The 14,385-nt window shown below is 42.5% G+C and overlaps 2 protein-coding genes across 3 annotated transcripts in view; both read right to left on the reverse strand.

The window, feature by feature from the left end:
- The window catches only part of HEXB (hexosaminidase subunit beta), a 55,232-nt gene that overhangs the window by 20,385 nt on the left and 20,462 nt on the right, over positions 1-14,385 (reverse strand). For both annotated transcript variants that reach the window (XM_077287627.1, XM_077287618.1), the window contains exon 5: positions 6,592-6,702. In XM_077287627.1, coding sequence (XP_077143742.1) covers positions 6,592-6,702 — 111 coding nt within the window. The remainder of the gene's footprint in view (positions 1-6,591; positions 6,703-14,385) is intronic.
- On the reverse strand, positions 2,592-4,979 carry LOC143806752 (uncharacterized). The gene is made up of 2 exons (XM_077287604.1): positions 4,319-4,979; positions 2,592-4,233 (listed from the first exon to the last, which is right to left on the reverse strand). Exons 1-2 carry the CDS (start codon positions 4,496-4,498, stop codon positions 3,004-3,006), a joined length of 1,410 nt encoding a protein of 469 aa, XP_077143719.1. The 5' UTR covers positions 4,499-4,979; the 3' UTR covers positions 2,592-3,003.

Genomic DNA, 14,385 nt, shown 5'->3' on the forward strand with positions numbered 1-14,385 from the left:
TATATATATATATATATATATATATATATATATATATATATATATATATATATATATATATATATATATATATATATATATATATATGTATGTATGTATGTATGTATGTATGTATGTATATATATATATATATATATATATATATATATATATATATATATATATACATACACATACACATATATATATATACATACACATATACACACACACACACACACACACATATATACACATATATATACATACATACATATACATACATACATATATATACATACACACACTGGCTCTGGGCATTTAGTCCCTTCCAGTGGAAGATTTGTCTTCCTGTGCGGAGTGCTAAATCTGAGTGGTGGGAGTAGAGTTGCTGTAGTAGTGATTTGTGGTTTGCTGTAGTGCGTGTGTGTTTATATCCTGGTCCCTGTTCCCATCCTCCTCCCTACTTTGTTGGATAGTGCTTTTGTATAATAGAGGTTTTTAGTTATCCTGGTTTTGTCTTGGTCTTGTTTACCTTACATTTCTGTCCCATGCCTCATGGGGTGGGTACAAATTAGGGTTTAACAGGAGCATAGCAAAGTCAGAGACTCAGGCCTCTCTACCTTTAAGAGTACCCCTGGGACAGTGATAGTTAAACTGTCCTTGGAACTGGGACCCCTCTCCCTTACTGAAGACAGTCACAACATGACATATGTCACGACATACATCCCAAATATGAAATCTTAAAAGCTTTCTGTACTACGTACTCCATTTTTAAAATTACCTCCACCTCCCATTGCAGCCAATTATACATTTAGTGTAATAACACATCAATTATCCCTGAGCAGCCAAAGCCTTATTAGTAAATTAACATGACTGCAATTCAAAGTTACCAGTTTTGCAACATCATGTGAAAAGGACGAGACAAATATACAGTGCCTACAAGTAGTGTTCAACCCCTTGCAGATTTAGCAGGTTTACACATTTGGAATTAACTTGGCATTGTGACATTTGGACTGTAGATCAGCCTGGAAGTGTGAAATGCACTGCAGCAAAAAAGTCATAGTTACTCACCGATAACGGTGTTTCTCGGAGCCCATGACAGCACTACGGAGAGAGGGGATCCGCCCTTCGGGGACAGGAAACCTACAGATACATAAGGGCGGTACCTCTCCCTCGCATCAGTTGGTTTACAGAGCATCGGAGGACCTCCAGGTTAGTTTACAACAGAGAAAAATACCATATTATAACATTTCTTAACAAAAAAAGGAACCCCGTGCCTAAATTGTAATATATACATTATATAAATCATATGTAATTAAAGGTGCTCACCGCACTCGTGATGGGAGGGAAATAAGCGAGTGCTGTCATGGGCTCCGAGAAACACCGTTATCGGTGAGTAACTATGACTTTCTCGGTCTCCCATGACAGCACTACGGAGAGAATTGCAGAGACTAAGCTTAGGGAGGGACCACCGCCTCAAGAACCCTTCGACCGAAGGTTAGGTCAGACGTAGAGGCTAGATTTAGTCTATAGTGTCTAAAAAAGGTTGACGGTGATGACCAGGTGGCCGCCTTACAGATCTGTTCTATTGAAACCTCTGACCTCTCAGCCCATGAGGTAGCAACTGCTCTTGTGGAGTGCGCTCTTATACCGTCCGGGATCGCATTTCCCGTAGATGAATATGCCAATGCTATTGCCTCTTTTATCCACCTTGCCAACGTGCCTTTAGATGCCCGGAATCCTTTTCTGGGACCCTGGAAACAAACAAACAGAGAGCCTTCCTTCCTATACTCCCTGGTGGAATCTAGGTATTGGACTAGGCATCCTGATAGTTCCTGAATTGACCAGTTGCCCTGAGTCACTCTGTTTCCCATGTGGGCCCCCCACCCCCTGGGACTCGCATCGGTTGTTATTACCCGAGATATTTTGGGTACCCAAGGAATCCCTTTTGAAATATTCTGGCTCTTTCCCCACCAGAGGAGGGAATGAATAACGGAGGAATTTAGAGTGACCCTGCTTTCCAAATTGTTTTTTAAAATTTCCTGCCATTCTAGTATGTGCCACTGAAGCTCCCTTGTGTGGAATTGTGCAAAGGGTATCGCCGGCAGGCATGAGGATAGAGACCCCAGTAGAGACATTGCCCTCCTTAGAGTCATGGAGGGGTTTTGCAGTGTTTGTGCTATCATGGCCAAAATTTTGTCTTTTTTGGGGCCCGGGAGCCGGCATTCTTGAACCCGGGAGTCTAACGTCAACCCTAGGAACTCCTGTACCTGAGAGGGTTCCAACTTTGATTTTTTTATATTTATGAGCCAACCTAATTCCGTCAGAGTAGTCATTACCCGGTCTCTCTGATGTCTGCAATTTTGAGCCGAGTCGCTGGCAATAAGAAAGTCGTCCAAGTAAGGGACTATGATAATGTTCTGTTCCCTTATGTGGGCCATCATCTCCGCTACTATTTTTGTAAATATCCGCGGAGCTATAGAAATCCCGAACGGGAGGGCCCTGTACTGGAAGTTTCTTATTTTCCCTTTTATGGATACCGCCATCCTGAGAAACTTTTGAGAATTCTCGTGGATGGGCACATGGTAATATGCGTCAGTTAGATCTATCACAACCATGTAGCAATTTGGAAAGAGAATTTTTATTGTAGATTTTATTGTCTCCATTTTGAATTTGTGATTCCTTACATAATTGTTTAGGTTTCTTAAGTTTATAATTGTCCGAAAGGACCCGTCGGGTTTTGGTACTAGAAACAGAGGGGAGAAAAACCCCTCCCCCATTTCTTGAGGAGGAATCTCCTGAATTACAGCTTTCTTCAGTAGGGAGATAATCTCTTTCTCTAGTGCCGCTTGCTCTACCGACGAAGACCTCATTTTTGTTATTACATAATTTCGAGGGGGGAGGGAAAGGAAATCTATTTTTAGGCCAAATTGTATGAGTCTTAGAATCCAGGTGTTGTTGGATATTTTCTTCCAAGCAGGAAGAAATGCGGTGAGTCTTCCCCCCACCGCAGGGACAATGTCACTTGGTGGGTTTTTTGTCGCGGGAGGTGTTGCCAAAGAGGTAGCCTCTATCTCGCCTTCTACCTTCTTCCCATTTATTTTGGTCTCTAGGAGGTCTTCGACGAAAAAATTTTCTATTCCGAAAGGACTGTTTAAATGGGGCTGGTCCCAGATTTGGAAACCCCTTCTTTTTGTCTCCCGCTTTCTGGAGGATGTCATCCAAGGTTTCCCCGAATAAGAAGTTTCCCTCGCATGGAATAGAACACAGCTTTAATTTGGTTTGGAGATCCCCTGGCCAGCTTTTAAGCCATAGGGTTCTTCTGGCCGCATTGGAGAGAGCAGCGGCCTTGGATGTTAGACGTACTGAGTCCGCTGAGGAGTCTGCTAGAAAAGCTGCTGCTGCTCTAATTGCAGGAATTGAGTCTAACAATTTACTTCTGGGTGATCCGTCCTTGATCTGGCTTTCCAGCTGGTCAACCCACACCATCAAAGACCTGGAGGTGCAGGTCGCTGCGACTGCAGGTCTCAGGCTACCTCCAGCCGATTCCCAAGCCCCTTTGAGAAAGGTATCTGCTTTTTTGTCTAAGGGGTCTTTGAGGGTACCCATATCCTCAAATGGGAGCGCAAATTTTTTTGAAGCTTTAGCTACTGCTACGTCCAATTTGGGTGCCTTGTCCCAAGAAGTGGACGCCTCATCATCGAAGGGATACTTTCTTTTCAGCGAGGGTACTGAAGAATTTCTCCTGTCCGGTTTCTCCCATTCTTTTTTGATTAGTGTCTGGACATTGGAGTTTAATGGAAAAGCTCTCCGCTTTTTTTGTGTCAGACCTCCGAACATAATGTCTTGAGCCGTTTTATCGGGTCTGGGATCCTCGACCCCCATGGTGGCCCTGACGGCTTTAACCAAAGCGTCCACTTCCTCTAATGGGAAGCAGTGACGGCCCGAATCTTCGTCAGAGGAAGATAGGGAGGATTTGGAATCATCAGAGTCCGCATCCTCAGATGAGGATCGGACAGAGTGAGCATATACCGTCTCCTTCACCTTTTCCTTCCCTTTTTTGGAGGATAATAGGGCATTCTGAACTTCCGATCTAATTATGGTTTTAAGTTCGGAAGCGAAGTCAGGGGTTTCTTCACATAACAAACGCTGGATACAAGATTTACAAAGCTTTTTTCCCCAGGTTGCCGGCAAAGCTTTGTTACATGTGGGGCAAACTCTATTTTTCTTTTTCTCCAGGCTCTTCTTACCCTAGTAAGGGAGAAGAGGGAGCCCTATTATAGGAAATGTGTACTTTCACGGAGATCACTCACCATTCAGATGTGGAGGCAGGTACCGGTTCTGGAGGAGGGCCGGGATCTGGAAGTGAAGCCTCTTGAGGAGGAGAGTTAGTCCTTGCAGCAGATCTGCTGCGCTGTGTGGATCGACTGCTTGATCCACTTCTGGAGCTCTTTGGGTCATTTTTCTTATGATGCTGCTGCCTTGGCTGCAGCTGCTGTGAATCGCTGTCCTCCATAGTGAAAGGGAGATAGTGCGACAATCATGTGTGCACCATCTCCCTTTTTAAATCCGGCGCCAGCTCCGGCGTTTTCCGTCACTTCCGGTCCTGCACACATCCCTGGGAGAGGAGAACTTGCCGCGCATGCGCGCGGGGATGACCCGGAAGTTGATGCCGCATTTCCGGAGCGGCGGCCATCTTACTACACCCGGCCCGTGCAGCAGCCGGCACAGGAGCTCCGGGTGACCAGCGCCCCTTCGTCCGTCGGAGTCTGGCGGCGGCCTCTCCCCCGCTCACCCTGAAAACCCCATCGGTCTCAGCGGTGGCGGCTTCGGGTGCCGGACCAGCCGCGGCAGGAGCCTCCTCGCTGCCAGAACTCGACTGTCCGGTCCCGGTCCGTGGATACGACGTCTTCCTTGCAGGTACCGCCGAAAGGAGGTTCCCCGTTCAGGGACAGGAAACCAACTGATGCGAGGGAGAGGTACCGCCCTTATGTATCTGTAGGTTTCCTGTCCCCGAAGGGCGGATCCCCTCTCTCCGTAGTGCTGTCATGGGAGACCGAGAAAGAATGTTATTTCTTTGTTTATTTTTTTTTTTACATTGTGAAAAGTTGTTTCAGAGGGTCATTTATTATTCAACCCCTCAACCCACCAGAATTCTGTTTGGTTCCCCTAAAGTATTAAGAAGTAGTTCAGGCACAAAGAACAATGAGCTTCACATGTTTGGATTAATTATCTCTTTTTCCAGCCTTTTCTGACTATTTAAGACCCTCCCCAAACTTGTGAACAGCACTCATACATGGTCAACATGGGAAAGACAAAGGAGCATTCCAAGGCCATCAGAGACAAGATCGTGGAGGGTCACAAGGCTGGCAAGGGGTACAAAACCCTTTCCAAGGAGTTGGGCCTACCTGTCTCCACTGTTGGGAGCATCATCCGAAAGTGGAAGGCTTATGGAACTACTGTTAGCCTTCCACGGCCTGGACAGCCTTTGAAAGTTTCCTCCCGTGCCGAGGCCAGGCTTGTCCGAAGAGTCAAGGCTAACCCAAGGACAACAAGGAAGGAGCTCCGGGAAGATCTCATGGCAGTGGGGACATTGGTTTCAGTCAATACCATACTGTAAGTAATGTACTCCACCGCAATGGTCTCCGTTCCAGACGAGCCCGTAAGGTACCTTTACTTTCAAAGCGTCATGTCAAGGCTCGTCTACAGTTTGCTCATGATCACTTGGAGGACTCAGACTGACTGGTTCAAGGTTCTCTGGTCTGATGAGACCAAGATCGAGATCTTTGGTGTCAACCACACACGTGACGTTTGGAGACTGGATGGCACTGCATACGACCCCAAGAATACCATCCCTACAGTCAAGCATGGTGGTGGCAGCATCATGCTGTGGGGCTGTTTCTCAGCCAAGGGGCCTGGCCATCTGGTCCGCATCCATGGGAAGATGGATAGCACGGCCTACCTGGAGATTTTGGCCAAGAACCTCCGCTCCTCCATCAAGGATCTTAAGATGGGTCGTCATTTCATCTTCCAACAAGACAACGACCCAAAGCACACAGCCAAGAAAACCAAGGCCTGGTTCAAGAGGCAAAAAATCAAGGTGTTGCAGTGGCCTAGTCAGTCTCCTGACCTTAACCCAATTGAAAACTTGTGGAAGGAGCTCAAGATTAAAGTCCACATGAGACACCCAAAGAACCTAGATAACTTGGAGAAGATCTGCATGGAGGAGTGGGCCAAGATAACTCCAGAGACCTGTGCTGGCCTGATCAGGTCTTATAAAAGACGTTTATTAGCTGTAATTGCAAAAAAAGGTTATTCCACAAAATATTAAACCTAGGGGTTGAATAATAATTGACCCACACTTTTATGTTTAAAATTTAACTGAGCAACAAAACTTTTTGGTTTGTAAGATTTATGCATCTGTTAATAAATCCTGCTCTTGTTTGAAGTTTGAAGGCTCTAACTTATTTGCATCTTATTAAACCCGCTAAATCTGCAGGGGGTTGAATACTACTTTTCGGCACTGTATTACCTGAAATTACACATATAAAACAGAAAATTAACCATGCTACTACTGCAAGAAAATAGAAGCAAAACTATAAAACTTACCAAGTTCAAAATAATTGTTTTTAATGGCAGATAATGCCTGGATGTGTCCAGCAAGATCCCTCTGTGTGCAAACCGTGGAGCATCGGTAATTTGGGTTTTGTTTACAATAAACTGGGTAAAAGAGGAGGAAGGAGATGTCACAAACAAAAAAAAAAATACAAGGTGATCACATGTGTATCATATATAAAAGTATCCAGTATAGGCATAGCCGATACAATAAAGGGAGAAAGTTTGCCAACTCTACTCATTTTTTCTGGACAGCTTATCAAAAAAAATCACAGACACGCAATATTTCTTACGGACACATTGGAAAACTAGAATAAAACATTCTGGATGTAAGTGATCCATGTCTACAGCTCATAATTCTGATATAAAGACATTAAGCATTCACTGTAAAATGACCAGTACGGTTATTCTGTGGATGGTTCCATAAACAAAAAAAAAAAGTTTCGAATTAAAAAAATATACGTGTGTGTGTGTGTGTGTGTGTGTGTGTGTGTGTGTGTGTGTGTGTGTGTGTGTGTGTGTGTGTATATAATTGTCTAAGGGTCACTTCCGTCTTTCTGTCTGTCCTTCTGTCGCGGAATCACGGAAATCCCAAGTCGCTGATTGGCAAAACAGCCAATCAGCGACGGGCACAGTCCGGTGGCAAAATGGCCGCTCCTTACTCCCTGCAGTCAGCGCCCGCTCCATACTCCCCTCCAGTCAGCGCTCACACAGGGTTAATGGCAGCGGTAATGGACCGCGTTATGCCGCAGTGTAACGCACTCCATTAACGCTGCTATTAACCCTGTGTGACCAACTTTTTACTATTGATGCTGCCTATGCATCGGTAAACGCCTCGCTTGGATCCGGGGGCCAACGGAGGGTGAGTATAGAACTATTTTTTATTTTAATTCTTTTTTTTAACAGGTATATGATGCCCACATTGCTATATATACACTGCGTGGCCTGTGCTATATATACACTGCGTGGCCTGTGCTATATACTACGTGGGCCGTGCAATATACTACGTGGGCCGTGCAATATACTGTCTCTATGCTGACGACACCCAATTATACACTTCTGCTCCTGTTATCACGCCGACCTTTTTAGAAAACACCAGTGATTGTCTTACCGCTGTCTCTAACATCATGTCGTCCCTCTATCTGAAACTGAACCTGTCAAAAACTGAACTCCTCGTGTTCTCTCCCTCTACTAACCTACCTTTGCCTGACATTGCCATCTCCGTGTGCGGTTCCACCATTACTCCAAAGCAACATGCCCGCTATCTTGGGGTCATCCTTGATTCCGAGCTTTCATTCACCCCCCACATCCGATCACTGGCTCGCTCTTCTTATCTGCATCTCAAAAACATTTCTAGAATTCGCCCTTTTCTTACTTTCGACTCTGCAAAAACTCTTACTGTCTCACTTATTCATTCTCGTCTGGACTATTGTAACTCTCTACTAATCGGCCTCCCTCTTACCAAACTCTCCCCGCTCCAATCTGTCCTGAATGCTGCTGCCAGGATCATATTCCTCACCAACCGTTACACCGATGCCTCTACCTTGTGCCAGTCATTACACTGGCTACCCATCCACTCCAGAATCCAGTACAAAACTACTACCCTCATCCACAAAGCACTCCATGGCTCAGCACCACCCTACATCTCCTCTCTGGTCTCAGTCTACCACCCTACCCGTGCCCTCCGTCCACTAATGACCTCAGGTTAGCATCCTCAATAAATCAGAACCTCCCACTCCCGTCTCCAAGACTTTACACGTGCTGCGCCGATTCTTTGGAATGCACTACCTAGGTTAGTACGATTAATCCCCAATCCCCACAGTTTTAAGCGTGCCCTAAAAACTTATTTGTTCAGACTGGCCTACCGCCTCAACGCATTAACCTAACTATCCCTATGTGGCCTATTAAAAAAACAAAAACAATCAGGTTCCTCGCATCATGTTCTCATACACATTATGCAGTTAATAGCCCTCTGTGTCTGTACTGCTATATACTTAGGCAGTTAACTGGTTCATGCAGCTTTACATGAACACCCGAGCCTTACACTATGGCTGGTCCAAATAACTAAAGCAATTGTTACCATCCACCTCTCGTGTCTCCCCTTTTCCTCATAGTTTGTAAGCTTGCGAGCAGGGCCCTCATTCCTCCTGGTATCTGTTTTGAACTGTGATTTCTGTTATGCTGTAATGTCTATTGTCTGTACAAGTCCCCTCTACAAGTTGTAAAGCGCTGCGGAATATGTTGGCGCCATATAAATAATTATTACTACTACTACTACTACGTGGGCTGTGCTATGTACTACGTGGGCTGTGCTATGTACTACGTGGGCTGTGCTATGTACTATGTGGGCTGTGTTATATACTACGTGGCTGTGCTACATACTATGTGGCCGGCCGCAAACAATCAGCGACAGGCGCAGTCCGGCCACAAATTGGTGCGGGATTTTAACCACGCTTCGCTAATTGGTCGCGCCCGGCCTGCCAAACCCTGTGTATTCAATGTATGATTCTAAAATCTTCATAAATAAACTAAATACATATTCTAGAATACCCGATGCGTTAGAATCGGGACATACATACATACATACTATATATCTATCTATCTATCTATCTCTATACATATACATAACGAAAAAAAAAAGGGAACAGCACAGAGATACTTATCTTCAGGTGCAAGGCCCCCAGACAACCAGTCCACCGATCATGCAAATTCCATATAGTTTCAAAAAAAAAAAAAAAAGAGGCAGCACTCCATTATTCCAGTGAAGAAATGTGCAGGGTTTAATTTACCCACATATTCAGGCAACGTTTCAGCTCGCAATGAGCTTTTCTCAAGCAGTGGGTACATCCATGTGCTTCATATTTATACATGTCTTAAACATCCTTAATTGTGTCTAATTATATATGCTTTATAGGTGCTTTTTTTAAGTTACATAAAGTGTATACGTGCTAAAAGGGTCTTCGTGTTACTTAAAATATACTACATTTCCTCTTGTTGTACAGTACATTATATATTAAGCTCTTTGCTTTACCCTGCGGACGCATGCTAGGTGTGGAGGACGCCATCATAGTTTCTCGGCGTCTTGTTAGGCCTACTGCGCATGTCTCAATACGTCACCACTGTGGGATGGATAGCCGGCCAATCAACTGGATTGTGTGGCATTCTCTGTTTGCGCATGCGCGCATCGTCACTATACCGCCATCTTTGTTGTGGCTTCTCGTTTGTACCATTATATAGAACTTCTTGTGCGTTATATTAGTACCATGTGGACTCATTTTAGGTGTAGATTCCTACCCTGACGGCACCTTATTCAGGCTGTCTCCGGGAGTCACGTAGTACTCGGGTACAGCAATTAACCTTTTCAGGTCAATATACCGCAGCCGTAACCACGAAAGGTAGTAACACCCTTGTCCTGGTTATTATTGCACATATTGTTGTGTCCATATAGACGGCACCACTGTTTCTTAGTACCATTATTTTTTCAATACAGTTGTTTTTTTTCTTATCAAACCACTATCCATCGCCATACGGATTAGTTAGTAAATAAACACCAATGCTTTATATTACTGTGCATTAATTTATTTATTTAAAGAAAACTTAAGGAAATTTCATAAGGTCCTATTCGTCCTCCACACTTTCATGCTCCACTTCAATGCATCTAAAAAAATGAGGAAATATAGATATAAAAATTAGAGATATATTCTATTCTAGATAATAACTCTAATATAATACCAAAGCGTCCTCACATCATCTGATCAACAAGTTACGCATATTCTTTCTAAACAATAGCATGTATCTTGAAATCTACGTTTAACCCTTTAGGTCTGAGGGTATTGAGTTCATAGATCCACATAAGTTCTTTTTTCTTTAAAATTTGCTCCCTATTCCCTCCTCTCCTTTGAATAGGCACCACATCTATGATTTTACACTTGAGCTCTTTTTCTGAATGATTGTGTTCTGTGAAATGTTTAGGTACTGGGAGATCCATTCTCTTTTTCCTAATGGTGTACCGGTGTTGGTTCATTCTAACCTTAAATTCACACGTTGTTTCCCCAATGTACCATAAATTGCAAGGGCACATTAGTAGGTAAACATGATCCGAGTTACATGTTAAGTATTGTTTAATTTCATATATTTTCTTTGTTTCCGGGTGCTGAAATGTAGGCCCTTTTATCATGTGTATACAGTTGACACATCCCAGACAGGGAAAACAACCTTTTTTGTTTTTGCCTGTCAAGGTTGATTGAGTGCCTTTTTTTTTTTTTTTTTTTTTAAAGGTCCTATATCCGATTTTACAAGGTAGTCTCTAATGTTCTTGTTCTTTCTATATGAGAATAAAGGTGGCTTATTAAGCTCTTTTATACCCGGGAGACATTTTCCCAGCATCCCCCAATGTTTCTTTATAATTTTGCCTACCTCCCTACTTTCTTCCACATAAGTTGTTACAAGTGGTATACGGTCCAAATGTTTAGTCTTGTTATTCTTTGTTTTGTTTTTTATTAAATCATTCCTTTGCAATTTTAAGACCCTTTCTTTGGTTTCTACCAAGAGTTCTTTCGGATACCCCGTTTTCAAACTTTCTTATTAGGGAGTCCATTACCATATCAACCTCTTCTCTATTTTGAACTATTCGTCGCACTCAAAGTAACTGGCTCAGTGGTATCAATCTCACCATGCTACGTGGGTGTTGACTGTCATGTCAATAGATTTTTGTAAAAAGGACGGATAAAAACAAACAGAGTGGTGTCTAGCCTCCTCTCTCTCTGTCTAATTAACACATCTAGGAATTGTATTTCCGTTTTGGATGATACTACCGTGAACTTAATTGTCAAGTCTATGGTATTTAAAAAGCCCAAAAAGTAATCCAGTGTTTCTTGAGTCCCTGTCCAGAGGAGGAAAAAAACATCCATATATCTCCACCACACCAGCACATGCTGGAAGTGGCGAGATACATAGATGTGCTCCTCCTCTAGGACTTCCATCACCAAATTTGCGTACGAGGGGGCTGGCAGTTCCCTGTTTTTGTGTAAAGAAGACATCACCAAATAAAAAATAATTTCTTTTGAGGATGATTTCCAATAGTTTTAGTATAAACATTTTTCCTTCGGTAGTGTACTTGGCTATGTCCCAATTTTTTCTCCCCTGCTTTTAGTCCCCGTTCGTGGTCGATAGATGTATACAGTGATACTACGTCAAAAGACGCCAGAATCACTTCCTGATCCAGTTCAACCCCTTCTAGTTTCTTAAGAAAGTCTGTTGTATCTTTTATGTATGATTTACCATTTCTTACAATGGGGTTGAATATTTTATCTAAAAAGATGCCCATCTTATTAAAAATTGATTTTACTCCAGAAATAATCGGGCGACCGGGGGGGGGGGGGGGGGGGTGTTTCTAAGGTTAGAATGAACCAACACCGGTACACCATTAGGAAAAAAAGAATGGACCTCCCAGTACCTAAACATTTCACAGAACACAATCATTCAGAAAAAGAGCTCAAGTGTAAAATCATAGATGTGGTGCCTATTCAAAGGAGAGGAGGGAATAGGGAGCAAATTTTAAAGAAAAAAGAACTTATGTGGATCTATGAACTCAATACCCTCAGACCTAAAGGGTTAAACGTAGATTTCAAGATACATGCTATTGTTTAGAAAGAATATGCGTAACTTGTTGATCAGATGATGTGAGGACGCTTTGGTATTATATTAGAGTTATTATCTAGAATAGAATATATCTCTAATTTTTATATCTATATTTCCTCATTTTTTTAGATGCATTGAAGTGGAGCATGAAAGTGTGGAGGACGAATAGGACCTTATGAAATTTCCTTAAGTTTTCTTTAAATAAATAAATTAATGCACAGTAATATAAAGCATTGGTGTTTATTTACGAACTAATCCGTATGGAGATGGATAGTGGTTTGATAAAAAAAAAAAGAAAAAAACAACTGTATTGAAAAAAATAATGGTACTAAGAAACAGTGGTGCCGTCTATATGGACACAACAATATGTGCAATAATAACCAGGACTAGGGTGTTACTACCTTTCGTGGTTAAGGCGGCGGTATATTGACCCGAAAAGGTTAATTGCCGTACCCGAGTACTACGTGACTCCCGGAGACAGCCTGAATAAGGTGCCGTCAGGGTAGGAATCTACACCTAAAATGAGTCCACATGGTACTAATATAACGCACAAGAAGTTCTATATAATGGTACAAACGAGAAGCCACAACAAAGATGGCGGTATAGTGACGATGCGCGCATGCGCAAACAGAGAATGCCACACAATCCAGTTGATTGGCCGGCTATCCATCCCACAGTGGTGACGTATTGAGACATGCGCAGTAGGCCTAACAAGACGCCGAGAAACTATGATGGCGTCCTCCACACCTAGCATGCGTCCGCAGGGTAAAGCAAAGAGCTTAATATATAATGTACTGTACAACAAGAGGAAATGTAGTATATTTTAATATATTTTAAGTAACACGAAGACCCTTTTAGCACGTGTACAGTTTATGTAACTTAAAAAAAAGCACCTTATAAAGCATATATAATTAGACACAATTAAGGATGTTTAAGACATGTATAAATATGAAGCACATGGATGTACCCACTGCTTGAGAAAAGCTCATTGCGAGCTGAAACGTTGCCTGAATATGTGGGTAAATTAAACCCTGCACATTTCTTCACTGGAATAATGGAGTGCTGCCTCTTTATTTAAAAAAAAAAAATTATATATATATATATATATATATATATATATATATATATATATATATATATATATATATATATATATATATATATATATATATATATACACACATACACACAGTATATATATTTTACATACATATACGTTTATATAATTGTTTTTTTTCTCACAGTGGACTCAATGCAGAATTGGGAATAAATGAATCCAATAATTTCTGATTAAGGGTATGTGTCCACGTTCAGGATTGCATCGGGATTTGGTCAGGATTTTCCATCAGTATTTGTAAGCCAAAACCAGGAGTGGGTGATAAATGCAAAAAGTGGAGCATATGTTTCTATTATACTTTTCTTCTAATTGTTCCACTCCCGGTTTTGGCGTACAAATACTGATGAAAAATCGTGACCAAATCCTGAACGTGGACACATACCCTTAGAGTTTGTAATTTGTCATTAAACTGACAGGCGCATTTCGAGTCTTGATTTAAATGTACCCAGGGACGATATGTCCCTAAAATGATCCAGGTAATGAGCTCCTGGGAGAGAGCGCTGTGTAACAAAGAGCTCAACATCCAAAAGGTTGCAAGCTGGATCTTGGATATGGACAGGTTATTCTGGCTTGCCGATTTGAGCGGTGGGCAAGGAGTGTAGGGCTTCAGTAGATCCTTCAAGTAGCTAGGGTTTAGGTTGTTCATGGCTTTAAAAAGTCAGCAAATTTGTAAAGTTGTTCTCCATTTTACAGGCAGCCATGCAGTGGAATGGTGTTATTGGAGAACGACGAGGCCGATTAAGGCCGAGAACTAACAGAAGGTGGTGCATTGAGAGACCCATGTATAGGACATTACAGTAGTCCAGCTTGGAGGCTATAATGGCATGAACCAATCTTCTGGTTGAAAGATGTTTAATTCTGGCATCGTTCCTCAGAAGAAAAAATGAGGACTTAAGGACGGCTCATATTTGGCTCCTGACTGACAGTTCCCCCATCAATACATGTATCCAAATCGCATACTTGGTCTTAGTTTTGATGGGTTGTGTTTCCCATAGATAGGTGTTTGGGCGGATGGTTGACATTTTACTATT

Source organism: Ranitomeya variabilis, chromosome 1 (genome assembly GCF_051348905.1).
Source record: "Ranitomeya variabilis isolate aRanVar5 chromosome 1, aRanVar5.hap1, whole genome shotgun sequence".
Classification (NCBI taxonomy): domain Eukaryota; kingdom Metazoa; phylum Chordata; class Amphibia; order Anura; family Dendrobatidae; genus Ranitomeya; species Ranitomeya variabilis.

Excerpts from the sequence above, each read along its gene's own strand:
- LOC143806752 (XM_077287604.1), bottom strand. The coding sequence starts at position 4,498 with ATGGAGGACAGCGATTCACAGCAGCTGCAGCCAAGGCAGCAGCATCAT. Across the intron at positions 4,234-4,318 it reads CCGGCCCTCCTCCAGAACCG|GGTAAGAAGAGCCTGGAGAA; the intron begins GTACCTGCCTCC and ends CTCCCTTACTAG.